Consider the following 14,100-nt stretch of genomic DNA (forward strand, 5'->3'; position numbering starts at 1 on the left):
TTTTCGGTTCCTCTTCATTGATAGTGAGTAACAATGGTTTCAAGTTGAAGCAATGAGTCCGTGACTTCCATCAAGGTCATGTCTGAGGTTGCATACATTTCTTTTTCTCTCTCAATACCTAAAACCGTCTTTACCTAATACACAGACTTTTTTTTAGGTCTCATATATATGTAGAATAGGTTTTCCTCACAAAGTAAACGTAAATTTTCAGTGTCTGTTAACAAAAAGATTTAGGTCTTTTGGCTAATGCATTATGTGTTTTTATTCTAACTGCTGTAATGTTACCTGATTTTAATTCATAACCACTCCTTTTTCTAAGGCAGTGTCCTGTGGGTCCCCCAAACGTACCATGCTCTAACCTGTGTTCCTAATATCGAAATTGTCTGAATTCCTTTGAGGAGTTAGCTCCTCCTTGCTTACTTGCTTTTTGATGATGTGGAAACTACACGACATAACTCAGTTTGATTACCCTTAAGGATGAACCTTCAATATTAATGTTGCTAAAATGCTGTAAAATGACTAAGGTTTCTTTGCCGATGATACAGGTGCATCTGAGTAATCAGTAGTGAGACCTGAGTGCCAAAAGGACCTCAGGTGCCTGCGACAACGGGCCCTCAAACATACTTCAGGTTTGCTGCCTTGGCATTTTGAGTTACAAATAATTATCACTGAACATCTTTTTCTTACTATTGCAAGTACTTCTTCGCCATGTCTCTTTTCATGTACTTGACATGAAATAAAATAATTCAAATTTTGGATACTATGAATTTAAGTAATACGTAATTAAGAAGGTCAAACTATTATAGGGGGGGAAAACCTTAACGTTTGTTCCAAAGCCATATGAAAAATGTGAAGGTCTTATTTACATTTTCAGATCATCCTTGTTGTGGTTCATTTCCACATACTATACATTCAAGCTAGCAGTTGTCAGGAGTATCTCTACAGCATTTGGGTAAAAAGCAAAAGAAACTATTGGGACTCATTATCAAGGGCTCTTCATTTAAGTTCTCAGTTGGAGGTATATGGCCCTGGCAAGAAAATGAACTAGACACAACACTTCTAGATGTTTCCAATTCTGGGAGCTTGCGAGCCCCTGTCTGGCCGCGTACCCACCTGCTGCTCTACATGGATCTTACTGACAAGTTCAAGGAGGATAACTTTAAAGTATAATAAAGATGTTTGTCAATACCTATGAGAAACATTCCCGGACGAAAAGTGGGTAGGCAAGACATTTATTCACTTACTGTATGACCTCAGTGCAACATGTGCCTACGGTATAAACTGTAAACTCACAACTGATCAACACTGAAACTTTACAACGTGTAATACATGTAGGGATGTTCAGTTGATACAAATGTCGCATGTCTTCCAAGTGGAACTCCAGGCTTCCTACTTCAGTTTCTTAAAACACACAAATCCATGTTACCAGAGAAACTAAAACCAAATCTCATTAATTTATCAAACTTGTACTTCTCTAAAGATTCTTAGACTTGTATGGAATGAGATTTAAGCTTACTTTTAGGTGTTAGCATTCTGGATTGACTGGTGGGGTCTGGAAACACATGACGAAGTTGACAAATGACCAAGTGAAAGTGGGATGGCTTCTATACATGAGGGAGAAAGTTAAGAGATGGACAGCAGGATCTCTTTTAGATGTTAACCTCTATCCTGATAGAACTAACCTATTTCCCCCACTTTTCTTACCCAGGCTATCAGGGCCGGTGTTAGGTTTACTAACAAGATCTTTCTTCTACAGAGCCAAAGATTTTATAGCATTCACTATGAAGGTAAATATCAAAAATACCTAGGATGATAATGAGTTATGCATTATAGTAATTGTACTCACACACCTTCCTGTAAAGTCCATATTTTTAGAAAAATATATTATTGCATATGAAACCACAAACAGGCATTCTGATTTCAGCACATTATTACTCGAAACAGTATATACAGTCCTATGAGAGTCAAAGTGTACTATAGATTCACACACACGGGTTTTTGTGGTAAAGTCCCAGACACACAGCAATATATGTACATGTTTATGTTCTAGGTCACCTCTCTTGGCACAGTCTTGCTGGCTTGCTTGGCATCAAGGGTCTTCATGCCAGTGGAGGGGAGACAGAACATACAGGCGGGTGGGCTTGGTCCTAGGCTGCCTCCTCAGCCGAGCAGTCGATCCCTGCGTAGGCAAACTTCTCATAAAGTGTGGTGTTCACGTAAGTCTACAAGAGCAAGAATGGGTCAGAGACACAGGCTCCCCCGGTACTGCCTCTGCACGTGGCACTTACAGTCATACCCCAGCTCCCTTCATATGGTTCAAGGACTAGGTACCTGGGGGACATTTTTCTGTCTTAAGTTCCCATGTTGTATTTGACAACTTTCTTCCTGAAATGCATCCCTCGACCTCAGCAGGTAAGATTTCACTCTGTCTCTCTCTCCAGGCCACTCTCTGCTGTCCCTCCGGAGATGTCCCATTCTCTACAGATACTTTCTCTGTCCCCATCCCTGTGGGTGACCGCCCTTCCCACCCCCCCATCTCTGGTTTAATTACCACTTGCATTGTGGTAACCTGCCATCCATTTCCTTAACCTAGACTTGCCTTTTCAACCTCAGATCAGTATAGCTGACCACCTGCTGGACATTTTGATAGACTTCCTGCCCCTCCCCACAGAAACTGGACACCAGGCTCCACTACTACTGGCTGTGTGTCCTTGGACACATCACTTTCACCTCTTTGTGTATATTTCTTCTATAAAATTGAAGGATCAGGCCACATTACTCATGAGGCTCACAAGCTAATTCTATCTGTTCTACCACATGTGACTCTCTTTTATAGAAATCTTACCACCTCTGAAATTGTAACTTGCTCAGAGTTAGCGGCCACATCTTTTATGTCCCTCTAATACCAAGGGCTATGCCCAGAAGTACTTGGTGACTTGTATCAGCCATTTTTTTTAACCATACAGGGCACATGAGGAGTTCTGACTCAAGAGCCTGCCCTGAGCCCCATGCTCACCTTGCGTTCTTCTAACATCCTGTTTAAGGACACCAATATCTGGGCAAATGACGGCCTCTCATAAGGCTTCTCCCGCCAGCACTGTCTCATTAGATCATACCTTTGGAAACAAAGAGTTAGCCAGTTAACTCTGTGCTTCAGTCCTGGGCATGGCCCGGTGTGGGGTATGGAAAACAAAGAAAGTAGACCTTCAACACATGGTCATTACACTTGACTGGCAGCACAGGGTACAGCACTGAGTTTCGATCCAGCCTCCCACCTCCCTCAAGACCCCCTTTCTTCTGCCAGCAAATCTAGTGCCTCCCCTGAGTACCATTCCTGCAGGATCTTGGTCTCACCTCTTCTGATTATCTGGAAAGAACTGAGTCATGTGTCTAGGGCAGCATGTCCCTTGGAATACTGTGTCTATCAAAATGTTAGTTATTTAAAAAAAAAATGGCTCCATACTCTAATAAATTTGCCAACTTCCACACTGCATCTCCCTCTTAGGGATTAGCAGAGCAAACTCTTGAGAAGTCTTGCCATTTAAACAAAAAACCTGTTTAACCTGACTTAACATGGAATTTCCCAAGGTGACCACAGAACTCCTTCCCCCTTCTATCACTTCTTTACCTCTTGCACGTGCATGAGCAAAGGCTGGGAAGCACTGGTCTAAGACAGTACTCTCCCAAATGTGGTCAGAACCACTTGCGTTATTAAAATGCAGATTCCTGGCAGTGCCCTCCCCCCTCGCCCCAGGGCTACAGAACCAATGTCTGACTGGGCTCAAATTTTCACACTGGGAACAAATGCCTCAGGGGAACCTTATGTGCACAGAAGGCTATCAACCTAGCATGGTCTAGGTTTATGGCCTCTTGTTTCAGTACCATAATTAATAGCACTCTTTCTTAGAAATGGCTCAGTTTGGACAATAAATTCTTTGCTGAACCTAGAGCCTTGTGCTTTCACATCATGCCAGTTAGGCAGCAGCTAACTCAGTTTTGAGAATGGTGGTTTCACAAAAGCTAATCATTCTTCCCCTGGGTATAATTCTTACTCCTAGAAAACAATCCTTGCAGAAGCAAGATTCTATGACCAAAAAAAAAAAAAAAAAATCTTCCTACTATCACAGCCTAAAATCTCTGTCCCCAAAGTTAGTCTCAAGGTTTCATGCATTTACTCATGAAGAGTCTAATGAATTGATTTCAGATCCTTTCTGCATTTTTTGCCTTTCATTTCAACCTTCCTGATAATCATCACCTTAAATTCCTCCTGGATTTCTGTGCCTAGGAAGCTCTCAATTCCCTGCCCATTACAGAATGGTATTAGTTTAAGGAACTCCCCTTCTTTTTTGGAGGGGGGGGGCAGTATGTAGGATCTCAATGTGTGTGCATGTACAGGTATACATACACGCATGTGTGTATGAATCAGGTACCCCCTTCATTAGTATCAGTCTGTCCAAGAAACACACAGAGGAAGGTTAAGATAAAATGGCCCTAAGGTGCGGGGCGCCTGGGTGGCTCATTTGGTTAAGTGTCTGACTCAATTTCAGCTCAGATTATCATGTTTCAGTTTGTGAGATTAAGCCCCGTGTCAGGCTCTGCGCTAACAGTGTGGAACCTGCTTGGGATTCTCTCTCCCTCTCTCTCTGTACCCCCTCCACTCACTCTCTCTCTCAAAGTAGACTTTTTAATTTTTTTTGTAATGTTTACTTCTTTTTGAGAGGAAGAGACAGAGTGCAAGCGGGGGAGGGGCAGAGAGAGAGAGGGAGACATGAAATCTGAAGCAGGCTCTGAGCTGTCAGCACAGATCCGGATGCAGGGCTCGAACCCACAAGCCGTGAGATCACGACCTGAGCCACAGTTGGATGCTTAACCGACTGAGCCACCCAGGCACCCCTGAATAGACATTTGTTTAAATGGCCCCAGGCTGACTTACACTTCGTCATCACAGTTTAGAGGCTTCTCCAGTCTGTAGCCCTGGGGCAGCTTCTCGTACAGCTCTGCACATGTCATCCCGCAGTAAGGAGTGCCACCTGCAAGACAGGAAACCGGGTTGCCCTGAGCCCCTCTGGGGTGGAGCACAGCGTCTCCTGCCCCAGGCCCCTCAAGCCCAGAGACTGGGATAGAGACAGGGTGTGTCAAGAGAAGACGCAAAATCAGCATGATCTTCCTGTCTGAGCAAACCCACCACACATCACAGCTGGACATAAGCCCCAAACTGCATGACAGTGTGGCCATTCGTCGGCAGACAGATCCAGAAGGCGGTTCCTTGTTTCCCGCACTGTTTCTCTTCCCTGAGTTCACCTGCACACGAGTCCTCTACTGTACTAATGGGATGTATCTTTGTCCTATTTGGAAGTCCTCGGTCGGGTTTATACAATTCCGATTTTATCTATAATCGGTACTGCCCAATTTTAATTCTAAAACATACATATTTAATATAGAAAACTTGGAAAATACAAAAACGCATGAAGCAAGCAAGCAATATTTGTAGTGCTCTCCTGCAGACTCCTTCCAGGTTTTTCATGTGTAACATGTATAACATTTATAAAATGGGATCACCATGTAAGGAAGTTTCTGGGTTTTGGCCTGCATGTTTTCACATGCTATTAAATGGTCTTCAAAAATGACTTTTCACGGCTGTGTAACATATCATCTTAAAGTTGTAGAAGTGAACTTATAACAGTTCTGTGACACCTCTGTACAAACAAAGACAACCTATGATGAAGTTCACAGCCACCAGGTTGTTAGTACTAAATATGACATTAGACACAGGGCTCTCAAAAAGAGAAACATGGGACTAAACACACTCATACATGGAAACCCATCAAGTTCTATGTCCCAGTCCCATCTAGTGGTGCCCCAGAAAGATGGCACCCGTGGGATCCCACAGTGAGGGAGAATGGGAGGGGTCCACTCCCATTGCCTGGAGTCTCGCCTAGTAGATAAACATAGATACTCACCTAAGCTAACGATCTCCCATAGGAGCACTCCATAGGACCATCTGCAGGAGACACAGTAGGGAAACCAATAATTAACAAACAGGTTGACCCGTCAATCTCCTGCCTCAAAAGTCAGGGTGACTGATGCTTTGCCAGAAAAGGAAATGTTAAATGTGTGCTCCCCAGGACAGGGTCTTGTACGTGGCCTGTGCTGACCTCCTCTTAGGCCAAGGGAAGGATCCTAATGGGGAAACGTTAGGGAAACGTGTGAGAACGTCCACTCACTTTAGGTGGAGAACATGAGCTGGTACTGGGGAAAGCAGGTGCAATTCTAAGCCAACAGACGGGACTTAAATCCAGGCTCGGCCGCCTGATACTCGTGTCACCTGGGACAAGTTACTGAACCTCTGGAGGCCTCTTCGTGTCTTCGGCAAGTGGGAACACCAATTGCCGCCTCAAAGTTATGCAGAGACGATGGAAGAGAACATACAAAAGGCACCTTGCACGCAGTGAGGAAGCAGTGCTTGCCAGCCCCCTGCCCTTCCCCCGGCATAAGCTAAACTCCCTGGACAAGTCATCTCAAGCCTCGGGGCCTAAGTGTTTCCTCCCGTCAATGGGGGGGGGGGGGGGGGGGGAGCAGAGATGGTCTAAGTTTCACTCCCAGCCCTTCCTTCACCACCAGCCTGAGACTTGTCTCTCTTGGCTGTGAGCAGACATGGGCCCTTGATCTGGCCTGCCTTTTTCCCCAGCCACATATGACCCCCAGCAGCTATTGTGAACTGCCCCTCACTGTTCTGGGTCCTGTATGCTGAGGTCAGTCTGGGAAGTGGAGCAGCAGGAATGCTCCATATGCCCCTTGCTCCCCTGGAGATGGAGAATTCACCACTTCTCCTTGACGGGCAGAAGGACACCTACAGTCTGTCACCAGGGATCTTACATTACACCCTGAATACTGTCTACTCTGAGGCTTATTTCATAGACTCCAAATTTATTTCTCAGGCTTACTGACTACTTTTGTTCCACAGATGGACATAGCAGTCCTACTTTGCTTTAAGACTCTGTCAGATGCTTATTTTTCTGGGAGAAAAAAAAAAATCCCTCAACAATAAAAGGCTTACTCACACATCACTGTTGGTTGTATACACGCTGTAATTTAGCGACTCGATTGCCATCCAGCGCACCGGGAGCCTTCCCTGGAGAGAACAAAGTGAGATGCCACTTAGGCACAACAGGGACCCTTCCCCAGGCACACAGCTTGCCCGGAGCTGTGGTTCACTCAAGCCCACAGGGAAGTGTGTTTGGGATTCCCCACATGTAAGATACAGCACAGTCAGGAGCTGCTGTTTGTGTATGTCCCATGTACAAGAGCGTTCTCAAATCCAAAGATGTGCAAGGAGTATAAACCCCGCTGACCTCAAGGAGTCCCTACCACTGTTTTGTATAAAGAAAAATAACATGTGTGGGTATGTGTGTGTGGATGGGCATGTGCATTTTTGGTAGGCATTTCATTGATTCACTTTGTGGCTCTCAGAGGCACTCAGAGCTTTGAAAAGGGAGAGAGGCAGCAGGGAAACGGAGAATCAAAGTGTAGTGTGGGAAAGTCTCAGGTGATATGAGGTGGCCACCCACGCCTGGAAGAGACGGGGAGGACTTTCAGACAAGGGGACACGTGAGCTCGGTTCTGTATGTGTAGGTGTCCTCAGGTGGGTCGGGGAGAGAAGAGCCTTTCCGACCAAAGGGAACATTGTGCATACACATTAGTGGGGGAGGAGGATATAACCTCTCATCAATGCAGTTTACAGTGGGTTTGAAGATGGGATGACACACAATCATTTGCCCTTGGGGGGCTAAGTGCTGACTCCACCCAGGTTGTCCCTTTTTTTTTTTTCTTTTTGCGTTGATTCATTTTTGAGAGACAGAAACAGACTGTGGGTGGGGGAGGGGCAGAGAGAGGGAGAGACTGAATCCAAAGCAGGCTCTAGGCTCCGAGCTGTCAGCACAGAGCCGGATGCAGGGCTCAGACCTACAGACCACAAGATCATGACCTGAGCTGAAGTCAGACGCTCAACTGACTGAGCCACCCAGGCGCCCCAAAGTTGTCCCCATTTCTTTAAGTCCAGCCTGGGGAAAATGACTGGACATGGGGAACTTTGGCTTCTAAGTTTTATTCCTAGTTTCGCTGTGATTTTGGGCTCCCTTCCCATCAACCCCAGGAATCATATAAGCCCTACTGAGAGGGACTTCTCCCCCAGGGATTTGTCAAGCTCTAACAGCAGCATTTCAGCTGCAGCAAGCCAGGAAGTAAGACAACATCAAGAGTATTTGGGGGTCTTCTCAGTTCCCCTGAAATAGGAGAAGGCATTCTCCCAGACCCATCTTGAGATCATCTTGAGATCAGCCATGCCCTGGGCCCCAACTCTAGTCCTAAAGGTGCCACTGTCTCCTAGGTCTTTGTGAAGTAGAGATATTCTGAAGCCCGTTCTGACCCTAAGTCCTGATTGGTACTTTAAGATTCAGTTATAAAACTACCCCTTTGCAAACCTACCTCTTGTGCTCCCCAATATTCACTCCATGCCCACCTCACCTCCAGGCACACCTGTTATTCTAGCCTTTTCCCCCCTCCACAGGAATGGAAAGAGTCATCGACATTTTCTGTCTTGTCTTTGCTTTTATGTACCTGCTAGCTTCTGACCTCATGCCTCCAAATTACTAATTTCCACGTGCACTTTATTATTCTTGTTTGATTTCTTTTGGGTCTGTCCATTTCAATCTGTCACTCCTGCTCTCCCACCTGGGTTCAGGCCACCATCATCTGTTACCTGATGACAACCTCTTAATTGATCTTCTTGCTTTAGAGGTTCAGTCCCTAAGGATCCGTTCTCTGCACCACAGCCAGATTAATGGCTCAAAATGGCAAATCCAAACACGTGGTTCCTTTTTTAAAAAGTTCTTCCATGTCCTTATTGTCCCAAGATCTTAATTCCTTAGATGAGTCCAAAATTTTTAGCTGGAATTCAAAAATCTTCAATAAAACGACATCCCTGTGGGGCGTGTGGTTGGCCCAATTGGTTAAGAGTCTGACTTCAGCTCAGGTCATGATCTTGTGGGTTCTGGCTCCACATAGGGCTCGCTGATCTCAGTGTAGGGCCTGCTTCAGATCCTCTTCCTTTCTCTCTCTTTTCCCCTCCACCCCTGCCCCTCTCTCTCTCTCAAAAATAAACTTAAAAAAAATAAATAAATAAAAGACCTTATCCTTGATTCCTCCTCCCATCTTGAATTGTAACTCTCCCTCTTTTTTGCATTATGCTCCAGCCATATTGAATTACTTGTCCCCCAAATGTTTCCTACCTTCCTTTGTCTCTAGGCTTTTACATGTACTGCACCCTCCAATTCATTCTCATATCTCCCATATCTATTTAACATTTGTAAAACACAAGAGTTAGCCTCCTCCACGGAGCCCTTCTTGATTGCCCACAGGCTCAGTTCAGTGCGCTTCCTCTGTGTCCCCATGTGCATTTCTCCTCTGTGCTTTCTTTGCCGTCAGCACTTATCAACTGCTTTTCATTATTAATCAACTGTTTTTCATTATTAATGAACTGTTATTTATTATGCATCTGAGCTACTTAAAGGTGGAGGCTGTCCCAATTTATGTCACCCCCAAACCTAGCACAGACATGAAACACTACAGTCATAAAGACATTGATGAGAGGGGATGCATCTATCAATGGTAATAAAGCCCCAAATCACTTAGTATGTTAGCTTGCAACACTTCCAATATTAGCATCGCCTGGGGGACTTAAACAAAAAAAACAAACAGGGGCGCCTGGGTGGCGCAGTCGGTTAAGCGTCCGACTTCAGCCAGGTCACGATCTCGCGGTCCGTGAGTTCGAGCCCCGCGTCGGGCTCTGGGCTGATGGCTCGGAGCCTGGAGCCTGTTTCCGATTCTGTGTCTCCCTCTCTCTCTGCCCCTCCCCTGTTCATGCTCTGTCTCTCTCTGTCCCAAAAATAAATAAACGTTGAAAAAAAAATTTTTTTAATAAAAAAAAAACAACCAACCAACCACAAACTGATGTAGGAGCCCCACCCCAGGACAACAGAATGAGAGTATTTAAGTATTTATATAGTATTTAAGCAGTAGGACTCAGCATCAGTATTTTTTGAAAGCTCCCCAGATGATTCTGAGGGGCAGCTGGAGTGCAAAATCTCAGATTTAAACAATAGTCCAGAGACAGTAGCCACTCTGCCCTCTGGTGGTAACTTGCCACACTGCACCCCTCTTGCAGGGAGCTGGCTTCCCTCCATTCCCTCTCCTTTCCGGTGCCTGAGGGCTAATGTCTTTCCTCCCAGACCCCATGCTGCTGCAGGACACTTCTCCCAGCCACTTCCAGCAGACACAGTTACGTTCTAACCCATCTAAGTGCTCTGCCCCCTAAGCATTCCTCTTGAGCTCTCCAAGACTGCAGAAATCACTGCCCTTTATGAAATGCCAAGCAAACCATCATTCTCCCCGGGCATCTGAGGACAGCATCCAAATAAAATATGTAGGTTGTGGGGCTAAATTATGTCAGTGCCTCCACCCCCTCACTCCGGGCACCACAGCCCCCAAACACCAAAGAGAAGCAAGGAAAGGTTCTCTGTGAGGGAGATAGCAAGCTTCAGGTGGCCTAGGGGGAGAAGGAGTAAATGGGTGAGTGGTGGGTCCTGCTTCTTTAAGACAAGCCCCGCCCCTCTGCTGAGAAACATCTGCTTCGAGTGAGGCAAATTCAGAAAAGCTTAGAGAAAAAAGTGTTGTGTGCCTGGGAGTCAACCCTCAGGGAGGCGCCCAAGCCTTCTGGAAGGTGTTGATGTTGATAAGCATCCTAGACCCCACTGGATGTGTGTGAGGTCTCTAAGAGCCAAAGAGGCCCCACCTCAAACCCTTATCAGAAAGGGAACTGGAAAGATCCAAAATAGTTATGTTCACTGTGATAGTAGCTATATAAAAATATGTATGTTTGTGCAAGGCAAGAAGTAAAAAATGAAAAATAAAATGTGTTAAGGTAGTGAACTGTGGGTCATTTCCTTTTCAAAACATTCTTGAATATTGTTTCTGTTATCTTGTCAGTCAGTAAAATAAGCATTTTTTTTAAAAAGAACCTTAAAAAGAGGGTAACTACAGAAGCCTGAGCCTTGCCGAGGCAATTGTTACCCACAAAAGCAAAGGGACCGTGTGAAAACCGCAGGATTCCCAGGAAATCTTAGCCAGAGTAATGTCCACCAGACCTGGGAAAGGGGGAGCCATACCACTGGGGTAGAGCCACCAAACACATGTGATGATGCAGGATTTGTTAGCTCCAAGGCCCTGAACGTGCCAGCCCACCCTGGGAAAGCAGAGGGTGGCGCCATGTTGTTGTCACATCCCCGGAAGGAAGGGGCATTTCCAGGGAGCTATGACAGGCAACGAAAGCTGACTGAGTCCAGCTTCTCTCCTTCCATGGTGAGGTTCTCCTGGGATCTTTACTTGAAGATTAAATGTTACTGTTTGGGAGAGGAGGTGTCATCAGCAGAATGTGGATTCGACGTAGGCTTGGAGAGGGAGTGGAGAACTTTTGGCAAAGAGGGAAATCTTCTGTGGCCTTAGAAGTTAGGGATTTCTCTATAGAGCCTCTTTGTGAGGTAGGAACCTTATTAATTTCTTTCCTTTAGATTTGGAAAGTATGTTAAATGTCTTTTTTGTCCCTCCTATGTTTGCTATACCTGAAAGGGGTTTGAGGGAGCTCCTCAGAGGTTTCTGAGTGAGACACTTAGGGGTCCTGCCTGGATGTAGACTGACCCCTGTACCATGAGGCTTGCATGTTCAATCACTTGGCCACATGTGACAGTGGCTTCTTCAGTGGCAAATACAGAGCCTTCAGTCATTTTAGCAATCAAACCTCAGAAAGGATGTTTGCCTGGCCAGGGCACTACCTACTGGGGTACCCAGCCAGATGCCTGAGTCACCAAAGAACAATGGCATCCAAGAGAAGGGCCATCGGGAGAAGGAGGGTGTCCTAGGGAGGATGTCCTCCGTGTCTGTGTTCTGAACTTACCATTGTCTTCTTCACATATACTTCTTGACCTCGGGACAATCCAAAATCTGCTATTTTGGCTACATAGTTTTCACCAACTAAAATGTTCCTGGCAGCCAGATCCCTGTGGATAAACTGAAATTTAAAGAAAAAAAAAACATCGTTTGCTTTTTTCACTTCATTCTGCTGGCACAAGGCCACTGCGGTCAGACCTTTGGGAAATAGAGAAGAGAGGAACCCAATTCCCTTAAAGTTCCTCTCTAATATCCTCAGTGGATTTGGCCAAATGACCCATCATGTTTTGGGAGAAGCATTTCAGGGGGAAAAACAAGAAGAAAAAAAGAAAGAAAAGAAAAAAAAAAAACCCAGGTCATTAAATCTTCCTGCTGCAGTCCAAGTCCTCTGCTATCATGCATTATTTGGATCCAAATGAAGCTAAGATCAGTTCAGCCTCCTCATCAAATACACATGCTGAGATTCACTAAATACAGTTCTTGTCAGTGTCTGGCATTAACTTCTATGTAAACAGAATAGTAACAAAGAGATTAAAATTAGGACAATCATAAGAGGAATTAAAGGGGGGAAGTTGACTAGAAAAATGTATAAATTTAGCTCAACCCTGAGTCCAGAGAGAATTTCAAAGGAAAGATGTCCAAAGCAAGGTCCTCACCACACACCTGTTTCTGGCTCAAGTAGTCCATGCCACGGGCCACATCTGCTGCAAAATGGAGAAGCTGCTGGGAGGACAGCGTGGAGGCGGTGCTGTTGGCAATGGCAAAGGCGGGATCGGTCTCCAGTACTCGGCTCTTGCGCAGGAAGTCCAGGAGGTTTCCGTGGGGAGCGTATTCAATGGCCAGGTACAGGTAGCCTGTGGGGAAAGGGAGAGACACCACCTTCTCAGTGGCCCTCAACAGCTCTGAGATTTCAAAGGTGTGCTAGGGTCTCGGGAATGGCTTGTAAAATTTAGTATCTAAAAGCAACACGTTGGGGCACCTGGGTGGCTCAGTCAGTTAAGTGTCCAATTCTTGATTTGGGCTCAGGTCATGCTCTCACGGTTCATGAGTTCGAGCCCTGTGTCAGGCTCTGCACGATGAGCACAGAGCCTGCTTGGGATTCTCTCTCCTTCTCTCTGTTCCTCCTCTGCTTGTGCTCTCTCTCAAAATAAATAAATAAACATTAACAAGGAAAAAAAAAAAAAAGCAATACATCTAGTGGTACCAACCTTGAGAACACTGACAACAGGACCGAGAGAAGTTTCACGTTCCTGCCATGCTTACAGGGCACCATGCTCAAACTCAGGGTCCCCTCTTTCCCACCCCCTCCCGCCTACCACACGTGGACTAACATGGAGGCTTCCTGAAGGCCCGCACCTACTCAGTAAGATTTGCCTCCAGAAGATCTAGGACAGCTAGTCTGCATCACCTGTTATTTTTTTATTCAGTATTGATGGAGAACTAACGTGAGCCAGGCATGTTATTCCAGTCTGTCTCTAACTTTTCTTGAGGTTATTTTAAAAAAAGAAAAAAAAGAGTAAGTGTCCATGGCAGAAGGACCCGTACAAGGCAACTCTCTGCTTCCTCCTTCTACTGCTCCCCTAAGGTTCCCGCTACGTCACTGTCTTGCTCATTAGGTTCGCAGAGTCTGAGGTCAGAGACTGCATTTTGCTTAGAGAAATCAGAAAACTCAAACTTAGACAAATAAAACAATAGGTACTAGAAGAAATTATGGTCCATTGTCTTCGCCTATTCCCAAATTGTTTTCCTTTCTTTTTTTTTTTTTTTTGATAAAATTAATCTTCTTTCACAAAAACATTGATCTTTTGAGTCAATGAAAAGTAGAGTGGTTTTACTGTCTTTTAAAGGTAAAATTTTTGGTATACCATTTTTTACATTTAAAATGTCGAATGAATTTTAACTTCAGAGACATTCTAAGAAATTGAAATTCTGGTGTAAAAAAAAAAAAAAGCCTAGTACTGTAGCATGTAGCACTGTAAGGCAAGATACGCCTCAATGCTTTCTCACTTCCTCACTGAACTATAAATTTTAAGAGCCAACCAGTTATGTGCTAAGGTGATGACAGAGCAAAAATTTAAAAGATACACATTTTTCTGTTGG

General features: G+C 45.0%; 1 protein-coding gene across 3 annotated transcripts in view; it reads right to left on the bottom strand.

The window, feature by feature from the left end:
- Nucleotides 1–1,216: 1,216 nt before the first annotated feature.
- Nucleotides 1,217–14,100, bottom strand: part of TEK (TEK receptor tyrosine kinase) — a 105,190-nt gene continuing 92,306 nt past the window's right edge. For all 3 annotated transcript variants that reach the window (XM_027039255.2, XM_027039253.2, XM_027039254.2), the window contains 7 exons: nucleotides 12,664–12,854; nucleotides 12,008–12,121; nucleotides 7,062–7,132; nucleotides 5,961–6,001; nucleotides 4,934–5,030; nucleotides 3,017–3,116; nucleotides 1,217–2,222 (listed from right to left, as the gene is read on the bottom strand). In XM_027039255.2, coding sequence (XP_026895056.2) covers nucleotides 2,148–2,222; nucleotides 3,017–3,116; nucleotides 4,934–5,030; nucleotides 5,961–6,001; nucleotides 7,062–7,132; nucleotides 12,008–12,121; nucleotides 12,664–12,854 — 689 coding nt within the window. In that variant the 3' untranslated portion in view covers nucleotides 1,217–2,147. The remainder of the gene's footprint in view (nucleotides 2,223–3,016; nucleotides 3,117–4,933; nucleotides 5,031–5,960; nucleotides 6,002–7,061; nucleotides 7,133–12,007; nucleotides 12,122–12,663; nucleotides 12,855–14,100) is intronic.

This window comes from Acinonyx jubatus, chromosome D4 (assembly GCF_027475565.1).
Source record: "Acinonyx jubatus isolate Ajub_Pintada_27869175 chromosome D4, VMU_Ajub_asm_v1.0, whole genome shotgun sequence".
NCBI classification, from domain to species: domain Eukaryota; kingdom Metazoa; phylum Chordata; class Mammalia; order Carnivora; family Felidae; genus Acinonyx; species Acinonyx jubatus.